General features: G+C 35.7%; 2 protein-coding genes across 5 annotated transcripts in view; both read right to left on the reverse strand.

Moving 5' to 3' along the window:
• Window positions 1–38: 38 nt before the first annotated feature.
• LOC128230200 (beta-glucuronidase-like) lies at window positions 39–13,211 on the reverse strand. Of its 2 annotated transcripts, XM_052942266.1 has the most exons (13): window positions 12,580–13,211; window positions 11,849–12,025; window positions 11,240–11,415; window positions 10,168–10,310; window positions 8,283–8,476; window positions 7,751–7,897; window positions 7,076–7,251; window positions 5,823–5,984; window positions 4,560–4,709; window positions 3,923–4,007; window positions 3,333–3,509; window positions 1,707–1,842; window positions 39–761 (listed from the first exon to the last, which is right to left on the reverse strand). In XM_052942266.1, exons 1-13 carry the CDS (start codon window positions 12,811–12,813, stop codon window positions 631–633), a joined length of 2,088 nt encoding a protein of 695 aa, XP_052798226.1. In that variant the 5' UTR covers window positions 12,814–13,211; the 3' UTR covers window positions 39–630. The 2 variants fall into 2 exon arrangements, with proteins under 2 accessions (XP_052798226.1, XP_052798227.1); XM_052942267.1 differs by lacking the exon at window positions 5,823–5,984.
• Window positions 13,212–14,638: 1,427 nt separating this feature from the next.
• Window positions 14,639–21,289, reverse strand: part of LOC128231388 (cytospin-A-like) — a 33,620-nt gene continuing 26,969 nt past the window's right edge. For all 3 annotated transcript variants that reach the window (XM_052944158.1, XM_052944156.1, XM_052944157.1), the window contains exons 4-7: window positions 21,000–21,120; window positions 20,270–20,386; window positions 19,610–19,669; window positions 14,639–19,229 (exon numbers count right to left, since the gene is read on the reverse strand). In XM_052944158.1, the coding sequence (XP_052800118.1) occupies window positions 19,122–19,229; window positions 19,610–19,669; window positions 20,270–20,386; window positions 21,000–21,120 (406 nt within the window). In that variant the 3' untranslated portion in view covers window positions 14,639–19,121. The remainder of the gene's footprint in view (window positions 19,230–19,609; window positions 19,670–20,269; window positions 20,387–20,999; window positions 21,121–21,289) is intronic.

The following is a 21,289-nucleotide window of genomic DNA, read 5'->3' on the forward strand; positions in this document are numbered from 1 at the left end:
GTTGTTTTAAATATTAGCCAAACTGGAGCTATTTGTTGGATAGAGTAAATACCGCTTTTTAAGCAAAATCAAGGGTACAGAATTACTAGTGTCACTACAATACAGAGTTTGACAAGTTTAACCCTATGGCGTCACTACAGGACTTAAAAGGGAAAAATGTTATTAACTTCTGTTTAAGAATGCAAATACAAAATGTAATGACATCTAAAGATGCGTTTCCGACACTCCAACTTGTATAAACAGCGGAATAAATTTAATAGTGTTGGAATTTGTGATTAAAATTTAGGCCAGTTTATAATATTTATTTTGAAATATTATCTAAGCTATTAATGGAAATATTTCTGACGAATTACAAAATTGTTTACAAAACGATCTAAATCAACAACAAAATTTGCACATGAAGCATCATTATAGAAAACGCAAAAAAATAATGCAACAAGTAATTTTAAACCAAGTTTTACATCATAAAAATATAAAAGGGCCGAGTGATCATTTTCATCAGGGCAATTGTAATTTGCTTTGAAAAAATAATATAAAAAACAGGCTCCTTTCAAACAACAAATACAAACAGTGAATCACCAAAACCAGTAATGAGGCCGGCCCTCAGGCGAAAATGCAAGGAGAAGCGGGTTATCTAAGCCTGCATGTTTGTTTTCCGGAGATCATGGACATGTAGCGGTCCCGGATGAGATGCCCGGACGCCTTAGGTTGCCGCTGGCGAGTCAGCAGACCCTTTTTGTTACCGACGACCCGCGTTATCCCTAAAATATTATTGAGAGTAAGTCATTTCAAAACTAACTTTCTTCATTTAAAGGGACTCGCTCATGTTTAAGCACCATTTTGATACCCGGTAATGCATCTGTAAACAACTATTTTACTCTTCTAAACTGAAATTGAGGAAAGAAATCACTTAAAATATAACAAATATTCTGGTTTTAGAGGGGTAAACCCTAGTCGGTACAGCCAAGGATTTTTTTGAAAAATGACAACATAACCACACGCCCACAGGGACTCATTTACTAACATAAGGATAACTTAACTTTTCAGCCATTTGTTGAATCGCATTACTTATGTTCAAAATCGTGGACTTCAAAGACAATATTTGAGCATATATCAACATTTGGTGGAGTTCCCGCTTTCAGTATCTTAGCTTTAACTCTCCTAATGATTTGCCACACTTTATTTTGTCATACCAAAGAGTGCATTTTACAAAAACATGATCGAGTCCCTTTAAATCATCAAATTAAAATGATAAAATACAACATTACTTTGTGGCTTGGATGTCAAATACGGAATTCAAGGCTGTTCTCAAGGAAACAACTGTCTTACCATTAAATTATGCAAGTATAAACTTGTATCAAGAAAACCTACAACAACTTCTATAGGTCATGGAGGTTCGCTTAAAAATAAGTAAAAATTTAAACGTTAAAGCATTCAGCATTCTCACATATTGACCGTTTCGACAGCTCTTTAGTCTTGGAATGAGCCAGTTTTCGCGAAAATGTCTTGAAACCAGTGATGCAAGGTTTAAGAAATTATGGAGTTTTCGTCAGTTTCCCAAAATGATTGAGATCTGTTCTATTGTAAGTTACCTTATTGAAATGAATTAAATGCATTGATACCAAAATCAGCTGATTCAGACTCAAAAGTTAAAAAATGTCAAAACTGTCAATCTGTGAAAATCAGCACTAAAACATAGAGACAACCTTGGACTGTCATGAAGTCTGCAAAATTCCACGGCATTTCGCCCACGAAGAATTCGCCCCTCAACTTATCGAACACGGCATGGTACTCTCGCAGGAACTCCACCTGGTACTCCTCCGTGAAGACGAAGCTAGGCTCCTGAAAAGTGAGAATATTGGGGATTAGCCACACTGCATTTTTTCTTGTCTAGACCTGCCTATGTCGGGGGGGGGGGGTCGAAATCCCTGGATAGAAGATATTCACTTGAAAAAAAAATCGGGATGAAAAACGCCATCAAGTCTCTTTCTGTCGGGAATCAACCGCTGTTGTAATTCCCCTCTTGTCTGAAGTGTGCCCCTTTCCCACGCAATTATATGTTAGGGTTCCATTTTGAACATAGAGGAGCTCTGGCCTCTAGCTTAGTAGGTATGTGTTGGTGCATTCGTCAAATCTACGTATAACTAATTAACAAACAATTTGAAAAATAATCCATTGTATTTAGCCCACACAAAAAAGGAAACACCAAGTGTATGCTACCTTATACTACCGGAACCATCTTAACAAGTAAGCATTGGTGGCAAAATAGACTGACTGAAATATATCAAAAATAAAATCGTATTTAAAACTATTCAGGGCACAATTAAAACAGATTTGTGAAACGATTCAAATACGTGATATAATCATGTAATGTACGTGTCTTCCATTAATATGTTCTTTATAATGTACAGTCAATCAAGCAAATTCAGTGCCAAAATATGAAACTAATGCCTTGGCGGTTTAACTTTCGCGCAAAAAAACGCACGTGACTACACAAAGGGCGGAGCTAGTGGGTCAAATAAGTGCGAACACCAAATCGCTGCGCTAGCCCCGTTTTTTGTAGATCGCAAAAATGAACTCATATAGATATATAGATATAGATATACACCAAGTAGAAGCCAGAAAAGGTATCGGCGTCATACTAGGAAACGATGATAAGTATGTGGACTATTGCGTGGCATAGATAAGCAATAAAGACACGGAAATAGTACTGCTTGTTTTGTATGACATGCATCATACCAAGCGACAAAGTCGTTGAGTGCTTAAATGTTTATTTCCGACTTTGAACTTTGTTACTCAAATCAGCGCCTTGCAATAGATACCGAATGTATCACAGGACGGATGTCAGACTTATACTCGGTGACTCGGAGATCACTGGTACCCGATTTTCTAACTCATTTTTTAAGGTAAAAACAATTTTATAATTACAAACTAAAAATGACGATGCATAAATGTATACACATCCGTACACAACACCACCACACACAGACCACACACGCCTCAAAATAGCTGTATCATACATGATGGCAAATCCTTGGAACGGCTGAAACACTAGTCCATAGGAACACGAGTCTACTGGGGGCTCGAACTAGTTTGTTTGGCAATAACCTCACACTTGTTCCAAAGTTGATCAGTAATTACAAATTAAAATAAAAAGCCTCATCGGGGCCAGCATCAGCTTGAAAACAATGAAGAATAACGTAAAGACAAGAACATACAAACTGATGTACTGGTAGTAAATTTCAAGACCTCAACGAACGAATAGTAGCAGACCTGCAAACGAAGTAAATGTTACCATAAAAACTAAATCAGACGCAAAACTGTCTTTTTACCTGGTGAAAGCCAGCAATGGTGTCCGAGCCATATTCTGACATGATGATTGGTTTGTCGAATTTCGCATGCCACTCCCTCAGGTCGTATTCCAGCTGGCGGCCTATCAGTTCCGTGTGACCCACGTCCGAGTACCAGGCGTAGTAGCGGTTAATCAGGATGATGTCTACGAACTGGACCTTTAAAACGAATAGAAGAGTTGATCTGGATATGTTTGTATCGACTTAATCAGGTTTCGACCCATCGTCGGTATATTTTACATGAAAATACAAGTAATTATGGTCGGCACTAAGTCTCGAGCTCGACCGATCGCCAGTTCTCAAATGACTGTCTATTCGAACGATCGCAGTTTTACTGAATACATATTTTATATCGAATGATATAGAATGGAATTCCAGAATATTGTCTATGCGTGAATGGCTTTAGATTAAACATTTCTATTTGATTTATTGATTTAAGAGTATATGCTCAGGGTAAGGGGTAGGCCAGTGAACGTTAATATTGTGTAAACATTCAAATATGACACTATTTGAAAATTGTTTTTGTCATTTGTAGCAAGCCAAATATTTATAAAAAAAGAACCAATTATTACCGCTACGTCGTTATAGAATTCCTGGTTGCAGACAAAGGTGACAGGTCTGGTGGAATCGAGTGATCGCACATGGGCAATAACCTCTCTGAAGCATAAATACATTTCAACAAGTGAATTATCCATCTCTTTGAGAATGTTTCTTTTCATGTACGCGTAGACACTGATATAAATGTCACAAAATGCATTCTGTTCTGAGAACTGTATCATGTAAGGGTTTTAAGAAATGAAGATTCAACACGCTTTATGGCTATATATTTTAATACTTAATATGTTTTTCTTTTTCATAAACTTATTCAATCTTATTACAATTGAACTGTGGGCTTTAAAGGGGGTTCTTTAAAAAACACATGTTTGCTAGTATGCTATCAGCAGACTTAGAGAAGTGAACTCTGCTATGATATTTGGAGGCGGTGCCAATCTACCTACATAAAATAACAATAAACATTACAATAACTAAGTTATGGCAAATTCGTTTTAAAAGTGACCTTGACATTGCATAAAGTAAGGACATGGAACTAGGGAAGCTGTACTATAAAACGTTTGAAATAATATGTTGTACATAGCAATTAAGAACAATTCATGTATAGAAACCTGCTTATCAAAGGAAAAAGACATTCATGAGTGGTTTTGAACTTACCTGAAGTAGGGCCCTGCGGCGGGTTTGTTGGTGGCGGGCTCGTTTGCCACGGACCAGAAGATAACGGCGGGTCGATTCTTGTCACGCTGATACATTTCTGACATGACAGCCTTGTGGTGAGCCAATGATTTGTTTCCGAAGTTATCATCCCTATGAATGATAGTTATTCATAAAAAACAAGCAGTAGATCGAGTACATGCATTTGTCATAATGTTTTAAGGGCCTGCAACAGTGCAAAAATAGGTGGGGATGGCCAAAAATAAAAGCCGTTTCAAAAGTTGTTTTATTTAGTTTTGAGCAAAAATCTGTTTAGGGAGTAAAACATACATGTGACATGTTTTGGTCATTCAAACGAGTTCGGCACTGTGGAAGGCTCTTATTGAAAACAAACTTCGTCCCTGTAAAATGAATGTTTAAAATTAAAACAATTGCAGTCTGCTGTGTTCAGAAGAAACATCGAGTGTTATCCATGTGAAGCGAGTAAGTTTTGCAGGAAATCAATTGGTGTCCCTTTAAATCGAGAATAAAGAAAATCGAGTCTTGACCCTGTTGATCGAGTGCGTTTTTAAAGAAAATCGAGTGTTGATCGAGTACATGTATATTAATAAAGAAAATCGAGTGTTGATCAAGTATTTTAATAAGGAAATCGAGTGTTGATCGAATATGTTTATGAAGAAAAGAGTGATAATCGAGTATGTTGATAAAGAAAATCGAGTGCGGATCAAGTATGTTAGTTAAGAAAATGTTTATAAAAATTCTAGTGTTGATCGAATATGTTTATAAAAAGTCGAGTGTTGATCGAATATGTTTATAAAGAAAATCGAGTTTAACCCTGTTGATCGAGTATGTTATTCAGAAAATGTGCGTCGAAAATAACATAAAGTTTACAATACAAGAACAGTAAGTTAATACTAGATTATAAACAAAAAATGAATTAAATGGTGAACTTGAAAAAATCAAAACAATACCGAAAGCAATATTGACTAGAATTTAAAGGCAAGTGACAAAGTGACCGACAGGTATTTGAAAACTTGACGAAGACGCTCAGTTTACTCAAAGTGGTTTGATGGGAATGAACTCCTGCTTTGGAAGGAGTTATTCCCATCAAACCACTGTGCTTTTACTTATATTAGTAAAATAAATTTGGTTGACGGTACTTGTTATTATCATGCTGGTTAAATGAATGTACAATATCAATTTCATAGAAGCTTCTCATCAAGATATTGACACATGCAGGGCAACACGAATTTGCATGCAGTATACCCGTCATTTAATGTTGACTCGACCTCAATATTTCCCAAACGCCTCTTCTTTTTTCCCTTTGATTTTCGAGATTTATCTCTTTTCCTATGTTTTCGTTCTTTCTTCTCTTCATTATTATTTTTCTTGTAAAACTTGTACCATTGTCGTTTGGATCTCTTTGATCTTTAAATCATGGATAACAAAGTAAATGGTATTAAAAAAGTATGGGACGATGATGAGAAGAGTTCTAAATCCATGTTATATAAAACAATGAAAAGCGAAACTGATAGGCGACCTATATTCGGAACTCGTCGGCCATTTGCCATCTAAAACAACCTCGGATGTATGTGGATGGTTTACAATGTCAGAAATCTTAATATTTAACTACGCTGCAAGCAAATCGCGTAGTAATTTCAAATTAGCAGTTAAACTTAATGATTTTACCTTAGAGAATCTTAATTATTTAAGCATTTCTCTCCACTGGCAGTTAATTTTAACTTTGATCTACAAAATACACACAATTAATTTATACTATTATTTAAAAGTTAATGAACTATTTCTACTGATGTACCGTCTTGTTTTCGATTGGAAGTGGTCAAGGAGTTCCGAATGGGGCGACTTGAAGAAAGGATGCAGTAGGAAAGTTATGGATTAAAATAGAAGCAGGTACGAAGTGAATAAAAGTAGATCCATTAAGTTATGAGACATAATGCTAACCTGGAAATAGATATGATAGATTGGAAAAGAAAACGATTACCATTAAGATCATCTTTAAAAATGATAAAAACTAATTCAGATAAGAATCTAAGAAAAGTAATTGTATATACTAATAATCATGAGCGATTATATGTTGAAAATAAACGGGTATACACAAAATAATAAACAGTCTTGACATTTGTCATCACATCAAGTTTATCCACCCTGTTTAATTGGAAAAAATATATCACAATCATGGAAACTTATGATGCCGGGTCGAGTGGAATAATTGGGTTATAGTGAAGCGATTTTATTTATTTCGTTCATACACTCGACAAAGCAAGCATAATGTTAAACATTAGAGGATGAGTTTTGTTTACTCGTATATGTTCACCTGCCACCAAAGTGGCCATGCCGTTGGTTGGATACACGCTAGAGCAACACTTTTAAATTAAGCTTGGCCTCACAAAAATGGACATCATCACTGGTTGTTACCAAGGGATCGGCCATACCAGCGTAAATATCGGTCTTTGCAACCAAGCTAAAATATATTTGTATAATGTAACATGTACGCTTACTTCTGTATTCCAACCCCGGGGCTCTCATCAATGACGACGATGCCGAGGCGATCTGCCATGTCCATAATCTCTTCCGCGTAGGGGTAATGGGACGTCCGGAAACAGTTGACGCCCAGCCACTTAAGCATCTCAAAATCACGGGCGATCAGGGGATAGTCCAAGCCTTTGCCGCGGATCTGTAAAAAAATGGAAGGTGTGTGGTTATGTGTCCGTATTCTTCACGGCGTACTGTTCGGGTAGTGCGACGACCAGTGACAGTTGAGTCACCGCAATTTCAACATATCTAAATCGTGGGCTAGCACGAGGTAGTCCGGACCTTTACCGCCGACATGTAAAGCGTATTTTGGTTTGAAAAAAAATTGTTTGCCATCGACTACTTGACTTATCTACAATTCGATATCTCCTGCAAAAATACTACTTTTTAAATTTGGAATATACTTGGTGCAGCGGATACTAAAGCTCGTATAACATTTCAAAATTCCCATATTATAAATGATTGACATTAAAATCAGTTTGAAGATTAACATTTAACATTGTAGAACATAGCATAGAAAGCCAATGTCAGGTTCTTATGTATTTAGATGAACTTAAAAAAAAACAATTATAAGAATGTTGGAAGCCAAGTATTCTTTTCTTTAATGCAGAGAAATTACTAGGTTAAACGAATATACCTACGTCAGAGTCCTCGTGTTTGTTGACACCCTGACAGTAGAAGGGCAGGTTGTTGAGAAGAATCTGGGTGTCCGTCACTGCGACGGTCCTGATTCCGAACGGCTGACGGTACACGTCAACGTCACCATGGGTTTGTGTCGTCAACGTCACCTGGTAAAGGCGTGTTGGTCAATAGCTTTATATTAGGTGAATGAAATACCGATTTTTGTCATTAGAATAGTGTCCATTTCTATTTTGCATCAGATATTTGATCGCGTTTAACCATTTAACAACACATACTTATGTTAACAAATGATGACCTAAACGCGTCTTTATAAATGGATGACACGTCACATATTGAACTCATGTTACGAGATGCATATTTACAATCGTAACAACTCGGCCATCTCCGGCAAGCTTCGAGATAGACAATTATGCTGGATAATGGCCGAGGTGTTCCGATTGTTTTTTTTTACAGCTAATGATAGAGATTCTATCCCGTGTATTCATGTCAATTATAAAATTTATTTCGGTCTAACTTGCTTTGAACAAGTACCTGCAGAGTGTAGAGGTAACCAGGGCTCGTGCTGTTCATTGTCCAGGGCCACCACAGGTTGGCGTCCGAAACCGTCAGCGTTCCCTGCATCCCGTTGCCATGGGCAACCACAAACCCCTTTTTGTCAAGTATTTCCACCTTCCAGGTGAAAGGTACCGACTGACCGCCATAATTTACGGTGTAGTTTACGATTCCTAAATGGAATTAAACTATATAAAAAAGGGTTGCGTTAATCTGCAAAACGTTGCCATAGGCACCATGAAACCTTTGCTCTCTTGTATTTATGGTAAATGGTACTGAGAGGCCGTCGTAAAAAAACAGTGCACTTTACTATTCCTAAAATTAAATGTTAGCTCAAGCAATCATGTACTCTTTTAAATGGCCACTATTGAGTTTTAGAGGCTGTTTCATTAATGATCTTAGTAGATTTTAGTCGTAAATTCAAGAAAGATCTTAGTCGATTTTAGACGTAAATTCAAGAAAGATCTTAGTGGATTTTAGACGTAAATTCAAGAAAGATCTTAGTCGATTTTAGTCATAAGTTCAAGTAAGATCTTAGTCGATTTTAGACGTAAATTCAAGAAAGATCTTAGTGGATTTTAGTCGTAAGTTCAAGAAAGATCTTAGTGGATTGTAGTCGTAAATTTAAGGAAGATCTTAGTGGATTTTAGACGTAAATTCAAGAAAGATATTAGTGGATTTTAGTCGTAAATTCAAGGAAGATCTTATTGGATTTTAGTCGTAAATTCAAGAGAGATCTTAGTCGATTTTAGTCGTAAATTCAAGAGAGATCTTAGTCGATTTTAGTCGTAAATTCAAGAGTTCTTAGTGGATTTTAGTCGTAAATTCAAGAAAGATCTAAGTCGATTTTAGTCGTAAATTCAAGAGTTCTTAGTGGATTTTAGTCGTAAATTTAAGGAAGATCTTAGTGGATTTTAGACGTAAATTCAAGGAAGATCTTAGTGGATTTTAGTCGTAAATTCAAGAGAGATCTTAGTCGATTTTAGTCGTAAATTCAAGAGTTCTTAGTGGATTTTAGTCGTAAATTCAAGAAAGATCTAAGTCGATTTTAGACGTAAATTCAAGAAAGATCTTAGTGGATTTTAGACGTAAATTCAAGAAAGATCTTAGTCGATTTTAGACGTAAAATCAAGAAAGATCTTAGTGAATTTTAGTCGTAAGTTCAAGGAAGAACTTAGTGGATTTTAGTCGTAAATTCAAGAGAGATCTTAGTCGATTTTAGTCGTAAATTCAAGAGAGATCTTAGTCGATTTTAGTCGTAAATTCAAGAGTTCTTAGTGGATTTTAGTCGTAAATTCAAGGAAGATCTTAGTGGATTTTAGTCGTAAATTCAAGAGAAATCTTAGTCGATTTTAGTCGTAAATTCAAGAGAGATCTTAGTCGATTTTAGTCGTAAATTCAAGAGTTCTTAGTGGATTTTAGTCGTAAATTCAAGAAAGATCTAAGTCGATTTTAGACGTAAATTCAAGAAAGATCTTAGTGGATTTTAGACGTAAATTCAAGAAAGATCTTAGTCGATTTTAGACGTAAAATCAAGAAAGATCTTAGTGAATTTTAGTCGTAAGTTCAATAAATGTATGTTATTCGATTTTACTCGAGTTCATTTTTTTTATTCATATTTAAGGGATTCAACTTCAGACAGTATTAAAACGGTGATCATAAGTTAAGGATGTGTCGCCATTTTTGACGTTAATGCAGATTTAAGATTGTTTAAGTAACAATCAATCAATACAAACGGTTGCTACTAGACCCAAGAGCATGCCCAGATTTTGTTCTTCTTCCACTAAACTGGTTAAAGACAGTCCAGTAAGATAAAGGTGAAATGTTCACCTTAATTTAATACAGAACAGCAAAATATCGTTACCCGTGTCTCCACTCACTGAGGAAGTAACACCAATGTCTTCGACGAACGTTTTAGGGGTCGCATACAACGTAACGTGGCGATGGATTCCAGCGTAGTTAAAGAAGTCAAACTGGAGATTCTGGACAAAATATCCAGGTGGGTATCTGATACATAAAAATCATCAACATGTTGTGAATTATACCGGCTGTGATCAGCTTCAATGTTAAAGCTGCACTCTCACAGGTTGACCGTTTTGACAACTTTTTTTATTTCAATTGGTCTTGGAATAAGCAAACTTTTGCGTAAATGTCTGGAAACCAATGATACAAAACTGCTGACAAAAGATCATTTTTTCCATACGCACGTTCAAAGATTGCTATTTTATGACTAAAAGCGTTACTAACGCTTTAAGGAAAATGAGTTTTCGGCAGTTTTACAAACAATTGAGATTATTTTTTGTAGGTTATCTTAAATGACTGATGCCAAAAATCAGCTGATTCTGATATTTTTTTAATGTCAAAACTTTCAATCTGTGAGGGTGCAGCTTTAAGAACTTATGAGCAACATCGTCAGCAACAAAATTACCAGATATGCGATTCGTGTTGTAAATGGATATTATGCATGAGTATAATAAATTAATGATTAAAACCAAAGTGATGAGACTTGGTCACAACACCACCATCAAGGACACCAATAATAATGTATATTCCTCTAACCAAGTTAATGACGATACATTCGACCTTTTTTCTTCAAACAGCAGCTATACCACAGGTGCCAGCACCAGTAAGAGACCATCTCTGACTTACACTGCCACATGTGAGAAGAAAAACATGTTTAAATGGGTACTAGTTTGTGTCAATACGTCGACATTTTTTCTTCAAAACACAGTTAAACCACAGGTGCCAGAACCAATTAGAGACCATCTCTGACTTACACTGTCACATGTTGGGAATACATGTTCAAAATGGGTACTTGTTTGTGTCAATACATCGACCTTTTCCAAAACACAGCTACGCCATAGGTGCCAGTGCCAGCAAGAGACCATCTCTAAATAATACTGTCACCGGTGAGGAATACATATTTAAATAGGTACTTGTTCGTGTCACTCTTATATTCAATCGATCCTGGAGGTAACGTGGTAGGTGTAAGCGTGTTATTTAAAGCGACAGTCAATCGATTGACGGATCCGATATGTACTGATGACGTCACTTCCGCTTCAAATGGAAGATGGCCACCTTCATGGGTCATAACTTGCTGTCCATTCACATACTAAAAAAAATGGAACGATTAATGGTCACACAATGATTCTAATTAATTACTTTAGTGTAAATAAAGATTTTGTACATGTTCATATACAGCTCACATTAAATTAAGCTTACTTTTTTTTATTTGTTACTTTTAAAGCACAAACCTGTTACCATTTTCGATCACAGGCATCCGGCTCATTGTTTGTGTCTAAAATGCTGATTAATATCATTATAAATTATAACTGTTTAAGTTATCAAAGGCATTACATATCTTCAGATGTGTATTTACCTCATAATATGTACCGAAATGATATTAATCAACTTTTAGACACAAACAATCAGCCAGACGCCCGTGATTTCGATGCAACATTTGCACTGTAGCTTTAACAAAAGATTTATTTAAAAACACAACATTTCTCCTTTTTATCAATATATAAGTACACTTCAGTACCTACCACAATTGAGTTATAGTGTGCACTGTCAATTCTGAGCACAATCCGTTGCTGGGCCCATGTTTTGTCCACGTAAAACTCCCGGTCGTACCAAGCCCAACCTACAAAGTCCCGGATGTTCTTTTGGTTGGTGATGTCGTTGTAGCTCGAGGGTACGGGCATGGGAATTACCGGGCCCGACTGGAAAAAACATGAAGTTAGATTGTCTTTGAATGCATTTTATTGGATATTGTTATTGGATGCTTTAACAAATGGTATAGTTGCAGTTAAACAAAATATCGTTCCATGACAGTGTTTTCAATTAATTATTGAAAACGTACGGACGATGACTTACGGTGGTACAGGCAATACATGAAGTATACAAGTCGGTGTTCAAAATCAAAATCACTCAAGATGTTATAGCAGTGGGTATTAATTACGTTTGAGGATTATAGAGGCATGTATTTACAGAAAATAATGACTGCTTGACATTGAACTGTGGCTTGTGCGCGTGTCCTTATTGCACGAGTCACGGTCACTTAGAGGTTACGTGCACTTTCTGTATGATAAACGAGCTCTTGGTAAGAATGCCGTTGTCTCTGAGTTGGGTATACTCGAGCACAACTGGTATCAGAAAAGATCATACGATTTTGTTCTCGGGCATCAAACCCAATTAATCAATAGCTATATGATACTAGGACCTTTAATCCAGACGGAACAAAAGTTACGCTTGAAGAATACCTTGAATCACTTACTTCATCCAGCGGTTCGCTGTACCACTTCTGTTCGAAGCTGAGGTTTCTTGTGGGGGAGTCGTCAATCCGGAAGTTCCACATTCCGTCAAGATGGCGGAGACTGCGGCTCTCCGAATCCCGCGGGTACAGCATCCCCGGGAGCTTCCCGCTTTGTGAGTACGTCACTGACGTAAATCCGAGAAACACTTGCAGACATGTGTACACCTGCAGCTGGATTGAAACCTCCAGTCTCATTTTGAGAAATCAACAATTAAGTCCTTTAATTAGCCCAAAATGTTAGGGTTAACATAAACTAAGCACTGAATCTTCATTTACCTCAAATTTCGTACACGTAATTAAAAACACTCAAAGTTACGCATCGAGTAAAATTCCACTCCGTTTAATTCGTGAACTGGTTAAGCATGCCAAAGTTCTGAGCAATTTGCTTTAAAGTTACTTCAAAGTGAAACAATGTACAGCTAATTAACTGACAACTTCAAATTCCCATCCGAACATATTGATACAATCTTCGTTATCTTTCTCAAGGGCTTTATTTTATTAACCCTTCGTTCGCCTCGGATAGCATTGCCTGCGGTCAATATTGAGTCCCGTGTCTTACAAAACAGCTGTAGCTTGTATATGATTCATAAATTCATAATTGCCGATGTTTCCTGATTCCGGAATACCATTTGTTTGAATTGTTATTTCACTAGTTTGTGGACCAACGTGTTAAAATTGGTCTGTGTACAACCATCACTATTAGTTATCGGTTAATTCGTTTCGACGAGTGTGTAGTCTACATATGTTGTGTGTGTGTGTGTGGTCTGTATATTGTGTATGTAGATGTGTATGTGGTGTTCGTATGATTGTCTCTAGTTCATTGTCGTCTGCTTCCTTGCCTTGTGCCTCTAAACAGGCGGTGGGGGGGGGGGGGGGGGGGAGGAGGGAGGGGTCGACTACTTGGTTTGTCCATAAGGTTTCATTGTATTATTAATGCTACCGAAGTACCATTTCTGTAAACACATGAAATCCCTATGACACCGATCCAAATACCACAAAACAAACCAGGTGAACTTTTTACCTATATGTGTCAGCTTTGTATTTGCATGTATAAAATTATGTAGACGTGCAGTTTGTTGCCCAGGTAGATTAGCTAGAAAATGTGACCACGCAATCGGTGGTCTAGCGGCAAAGGCGCCCGCATACCGTAGGCCAAGGGGTATTTCCCCACCAGGGTAACATTATCCTGGCCCTTAGAAAAGAACACCAGTACTAGTTTTTGCCCTGGAAACGGAAGTCTTAAACTCTCTCCAATCGAGCTAAAATAAAAAAAAAATCAAAAAAAATCAAAAGGAAACTTTTTTGAACATTTGTTGTGTTAAGGAACATATTTAATCTGACGTGTTCCGTAATCATACCTGACCTATATTCCATTGACACTTTCTAGCCAAATTTTTTTGGAGAGAGTAAAAAAAATTACGCAACTAGTGTTTATCTTAGCATTTGACCTAGTGACCTACTTTTTGACTCGACATGACCCATAACCAAACATAACCCAGATTTCACAATGGCAAATATTCTGATCAAATTTCGTGGAGATGGTGTTAAAATTAACATACACATTTTTTGTTTCGACATGAGCTTGGCCCAGATTTCATAGAGACACACATTCGGACCATGTGTTATGAAGATAGTGTACAGCGTGTGGATGCTAGACTGTTCACAAGCATGTTGACAACGGGCGATGGACAATGACCTTCAATTGCGTACTACGGTAGATCCCACTCGAAGGTGGCGCGCATATATATACACGCTGCACAAGTGGATGTAGGGCCGCTGGGGGAGGCACAATTGGTGGTCGCCCGCCTATAGTGGTCCAAGTTTACTTTATGTCAATATTGGAGGAGAAGGTAATACATTACGCTCAAAATGCACTATTTCGAACACGGAACTGTTAAAAAAATATTTTCCTCAATTAGTCAATTCCTGGATCTGCCTCTGCATTGCAGGTTAAAACAAATATAAGCCCACAGTCCAAAGAAAAAGATATGAAAGAACGGATTTCAAACAACAAACATCAAACATTATTTTGTACACTGTATTTAATGACATCTGTACATTGTATTATCAATATGACAAAAATATGTATAGCATGACAATGTTTATGACAAAAATAAATACTGTTGAATTAAAGTTTAACAATATAACCAGATATTAACAAGTGAATCTTTAAAGGTACATCCTGCCAGATCATTTGTCTTCTGTTTTTTGTTTTAATAGTAGGTGTTCAGTGTTACCCAGGACATTTTAAATACTGTTGATTAAGTGACAATTTTAAGTTGCAAGCTCTCACAGATTGAACGTTTTGGCAACTTTTTTTTTATTTTTTGTCTTGGAACGAGCCAATTTTTGGGAAAATGCATGGAAACCAGTTATATAAGACTGCTGACAAAAAATTAAATCACAGATTTTTATATTTAAGTTCAAAAATTGATGTTTTATGCATTTTTCTTCAACCGTTCGTAATGGTTTAAGCCATAAAACATTAATTTTCGAACGGAAATATGAAGATCTGCGATCTGATCTTTTGTAAGCAATCTTTTATGATTGGTTTGCAGATATTTAGGCAAAAATTTGCTCTTTCCAAGACACATAAAAGTTGTAAAAACAGTATATCTGTGAGAGTGCAGCTTTAAAGGTAGCATAAATTAGATTGAAAAACTCTGTATAATTTCGATTGTTTTCAGCATTGGATGGATGCATGCAAGTGATTTCAATGGAAAGGTATCACACGTATTATCCTTTTTCTAGATTGCCATACTTTTTTCACCTCTTAGCATTCTGGCAGACTGTACTTTCAAGTGATGAATGAAACAGAAAGCATTTAATGGGCAAAATACAAAAACTATCCGGTCTGTTTTGTCTTTCATGGGGATAATGGCAAGGCCTCATATAACTTTTAATATGAACCTTCTTTATTTTAATGTTACTCGGAACTTCGAGAACTTACCCCACAAATTAAGTACATATTCCATGAAACATCTGTATGATTATGCTGGGACTAATTAAAACACATGGGTTAAAAACGTATCAACATATATTGTCAACATATTAATCTTGAAAATGCATCAACATTTAGTATGCATATGTCGAATCAACCTCAGCCGCACAGCGTATTCCTACCCATATGATATATGTTCTAAATATGCTGGGTTGCCGCGGATGATGTCCAATAGTCTCCGACATGTTAGTAATACATATTCTATGAATGGTAAAACTGATCTTGTAGATACTACACTGAACATAGAGAATTCTGTACATACTCCTTACCTACATGTATATAATAAACTAGAAAAATCAAATACAGGACATTTCCAGCCTCGTTGCTTTGCTCGATTGTACCACAGGGGTTTCTCTCCATGTTTTTTAACCCTGTATATAATCTATTGACTGGGTTACCCCGGTATAGATTATATATAGTTTGAAAAAATTGACAGAAACACCTGTGGATTGTACAATTTAAATAATCTTTAAAGCTACCCTCTCACAGATTTACCATTTTCACAACTTTTTTATTTTTTGTCTTGGAAAGGGCAAATTTTTGCCTAAATATCTGCAAACCGATGATATAAGATGGCTGACAAAAAATCAGATCGTAGATTTTCATATTTCCGTTCGAAAATTAATGTTTTATGGCTTAAACCGTTCGTAACGGTTTAAAAAAATGCATAAAACATCAATTTTTGAACTTAAATATAAAAATCTGTGATCTGCTTTATTGTCAGCAGTCTTATATAACTGGTTTCCATGGATTTTTGCAAAAACTGGCTCGTTCCAAGACAAAAAAATTGTCAAAACATTCAATCTGTGAGAGTGCAGCTTTTAAAAAATATATGAATAAACATACATGTAACATGATGTAAGCAACTACGGTAACTGAGAAACACAAGTTTATTTACTTAACTTTTAACAGTTTTCTTTAAATTATTTTAATTTCAACAAATCCTGTAAAGGAAAATCATACTATTCATTCTACAGATTGCACAGATCTACAGAGTGTTATTTGACGTGAATATAATTAACCAAATCTATTTGTACATGAATGACAAAAAATCTTGTTAATACAAAATACACATGTACATGTATTCAACATGTATAGTCAATTAGTGTTATCTTATGATGTAAGCTACCGGTACATGTAAATACTTGATAATAAGATAAGATAATACTACAATTTATAATTTGTATTGTTAATAGCTGTTAATACTTGTTGAGCTAGATTTTAGCACATAGTCACATTTTTAATACAGGCAACACTAAACCTTACTCTTAAGTGTTTCTATTTATGTTTCCATAAAACAAGTAAACTTAAGTCAAGGGGCCAGGACCAATTTGTTCACATATTCTTGTAAATTGTGGAGGTTAATTGTTAATTTTCAATATTGGCCTATTACTGAATGGGTTAGCTCTAGAGGGTTCCAATGCCAACTCCTACACAGCAGAACACTACAACTTGGCCAAGATTGAGATGAAATTCAGGCTGCTTATAACAATGTAACAATTTTTTATTTTTTTACAAAGTAAGGACTACTACCATGTTGAGCATTACAGTGTATACATCACATTTTTATTTATTCAAAATAAACATTCCTATTCTAACAAACAATCACAAATATACAGTTATATAATGACAGGTGAGAATTATGACATTGACGAATGATGATTATGCAGGTTAAAGTGGACGTAATGACATTCACATTCAAGCATATTGCACATTATAAAACTCCATCATCTAAGTCAACGAATGCAATACTTTTGTTATACCATACTTAATATAGAATGCAGAAACAAGTATCCAGAAATAATGGATAAGAATAAGGGTTTTAGCCAGGATTTCAAAAGTGCTGCAAAAAGGGGCAGGTTGCTATTAAAGGATAAAAAGGGCACATTGAATGGGGCTAGTTAATGGCAGAAAATGTAAAAAAAAGTGTATTTAATTAAAGTAATATTAGGTTTCAACTGCCAGATATGTAAAGTGTGTACGTATTTTATAATCTAAATAAATGTTTTAAACAAAAATGAAATATTTGACAGTCTTGAGCATTTAATTCTTTGCAGGCAAAAGGGTGCACATGCTGGTCTCCATGAGGGCAGAAGGGTGCCACTGAAAAGGACTGGGTGCAGCATCCCTCCCATAACCCTGCAGCTCAAACCCTAAGAATTCTAATAACAACATAACTGTAGTATAAATAGACAAAGTATCAACAATTCTACAACTTTTCTGCATTAAAATTGTTAAGAACAGATATTACGCAATACAATGTTTTGAGCATTTTCTTTATTCTAGTAAAACACAACAGGTTTGTGTGGTAAATTTGACCACGTTCATTTTCGGGAAAATACAAAATAAGTTGTAAACCCAAAGAAACATTCATTCCAATGCTATTCAATTCTATACAAAAAACTTTGTTACAATTACATACATGTAGTAATATGCAAAACAAATGGTTATCAAATTTAAGACAAATGATCAGAAATCTAACTCTGACATTGGATGGATATTGCCCTAATCAAAATCTACATGTATTATCCGTAAAATCAAAAATTTAATAAAATAAAAAAAAAATCTGCTTAGATATTAAAACAACAACATTTGAGAAAGCATGTGTTACTCAATGGGCCAGTTGTTCAGAACTTTTAAAGAAAAGTTGTTTATTTTCAAATCTTTTCTGCTCTGGAAGTTTAATACACTACACTTGTGATCTGCAGTGTTTCTAACAAGATTTGAAACAACTGTTTCTGCTGTAATTGTTTTTAAAAAAAATATAAACAAACAATCAACTGTTTCACGTTCAAAAGTTAACAACGATGTCTTGAATCACATTGTTTACTTTCAGAAAGTTCTGAACAATCAGCAAATTGTTCTATTAATTTGAATGGTCTATAACAAAATGCCAACATGTTAACTTAATGAAGTTATGATAACAAACAAGTGTGAGTATAATACTGCTCCTGTTACTGTCAAATGCTTGGAATATGTGAGGTCCCATATTCCCAATATTTTCAATTTGGCCAATATCGTGAGGTGAAAAATACATAAACTTTTCTTTGAATTTGACAATATTTTTTTTTATGAAATTGACTGAAGTTAAGAAATGACTTTAGATGTTTCATGAATAAATAAGAATTTCTAAAATAATAATTGTGAAACCTACTGTGAGTATGCAAGAAATTTCTTCGCTGAATCCAAAATACATTTTTTGTTTAAATAGATGATGCACAAGATTTGTGGAAAAAAGGACCTCACAAATTCACAAAGCCAAAATTGTAACACAAACAAATATGGGAGTTGTATAGATTTGAAGATAAGGATTGTAAGATACCACTACAGGTGGGGTACTGCTGTGGTCTTGAATACTTGGTAGATTCTATTGCAGATCAATGATTGGCTGTGCTGTAAACATGTCACATCAATACAGCTGGCTGACTTCAAAATGTCCATTCATCTCCAGACGGATAAAATGTTATACTGTCAAGGTGTTGTGCCGCAGCCAGTGTTACATTTATGCTGCTGGCTTGTTGTCTACTTCAAAGTGCTTGTAGATTGCGGTGATATAGTTGAACACAGCCTGCCAGTCCGGACGCTCCATAGCTACCATGTCGTTGATGTTCTGAAATCAAATAAATGGAATATTGTTTATCCCAGGCGTAACATGAGACAAATAAAACACTGAAATGTTACCCAATACGCTTAAAACATTATTGTTCACATTTTAGCTGCCAATACAAATCAATGTGAGAGTTTGCAGAGAACAAATACTGATGTTTTTGCAAAAAATGCTGCATTTATACAGAACTGTAAAATGTAATACAATGCATGAATATTCCTTGATTTTATGTTTAAAACAAAAATATTCATGGTGAAGAAAAGTAAAAAGATTTGGTACAAAAAATAAAGTTAATTATTTTAATGAATGTCCAAAGTCCTGTTGATCATTGAAATTTCAAAGAAATGTTCCCTAAGTAAATACTCCACTAGTTTCCCGCTCACCAAAGTTGAAGGAATGCCGACAGAGTCAGCTGCATTGAAAGACAGGGTGAAATTCCTCCTCTGAAAACAACAAAACAATGATGAAATTAACCACATGAAAATGGAACAGTACATGAATAATAATAAGCATGAAATATCAGAAGTGAATTAGTTGATTAGTTTTATTCTTATTCCATACCCTGAAAGAACCAATTACTAATTAATTGATTGCACAGCCTCTGGAATCTAACCAAACGTTTTAGAGGAGAAAAGTGAATGCTAATCTGACAGCCAGGTTGAAGTATCGGGTAATAAGTATGACATTCCTCGTACACTTATTCAACAGTAGATAGTATTTCTAACTCTACAAATGTTATCTTCCAAGTTAATGTCCACAGTGTGTATTTCTAACCTGTCACTTATGACAAACAGTGTTAAAATAACGAACAGTTTTAAAATGGTGAATCAATAGTAAAGTTATCTTTGCTTAAAGTCTTCATTTGAAGCAAATTATTGCCTTCTGACTTTGCATTTATGATGCAATTTATCAGCAGGTATACATACAATTGCAAACTGTTAGTTCCAGTTACAGTCTTATATCCGGCAATGTGTTATTAAACACAACAACCTTGGTTCAAGACTTAATGGAGCATCTCTACCAAGCCAGGTAACTCTACACACCTTGTCATCGGAGTTGAGTTCCCCGTAGGGTATTTTATCTGGCAGGTAAGTGTGAATCAAGGCACAGAAGGCTAGGCCGTCGTTCCAACTACTGCTGAAGTTTGTGATGTCCACATTCTGCAAGGGAGAGTAAAACAGCTCATAAATATTGTAAACAGTCCTCTTATCTTTCTTGCATGAAATGGTGAATTGTCGAAAAAATGTTAATTTGACTTTATAACACTTGTCAAACATATCTTGTAGATTAATGTTTTGTTGTTTATTGGCAGTTATAGAGGATTTAAATAGTAACTTTGCAAACAAAAACCCCTAAGACAACACATACTAACACTTATCTCTATCAAAACAATACTACATGAAATGTCACTACCACAGTAAGCCCGGCCTAGCTAAAAGGTCAATATATTTACAGTCAAAACCTGCTATTTAGAAGTTGTTGGGCCTTCGGGAAATACTTTGAGATAACGAACATTCAGTATAACCGAATCACAACACAAGTCTAACTAAACCAAACACATTCGAGTTCGACCAAACAAGAACATTGAGATGACCAAGCTTAACCCATCGAGTTTTGACTGTAAGCCATTTGGTCATTTAAAACCACTATTCATAATCATTCTGGTAATCTTTCCTCTCAGTCTGCCATGATATGCAATCAAAACAGACATTGCTTGTCAACGTTACCATCCCTTAAATGCAAACCCCACAGCCATTACCAGCCTGTACATACACTGTAGGTGATTGTCTTCTGTTGGCACCACTTGAGCAGTGCGTTACGACGAGATCCCTTGAACGCCTTCGCCAGACGAGACAGTGGGTCCTGTTTCGGCCCCTCTTTGCGGTCATCAACACTGTGAAAATAAATTTTGTCAATTATTCATCAAGTCATCATAATTTGATTTTTGGATGATCAAGCCTGAAATCTTTTACAATTGCTTAACAAACAAATTCTTGAACAAGCCATGCTATATAAAATTAGGAACTTGAGCAAATCCTGAAGACATTTTTATGATTTCACCA

The sequence above is a fragment of the Mya arenaria genome, chromosome 4, assembly GCF_026914265.1.
Source record: "Mya arenaria isolate MELC-2E11 chromosome 4, ASM2691426v1".
Classification (NCBI taxonomy): domain Eukaryota; kingdom Metazoa; phylum Mollusca; class Bivalvia; order Myida; family Myidae; genus Mya; species Mya arenaria.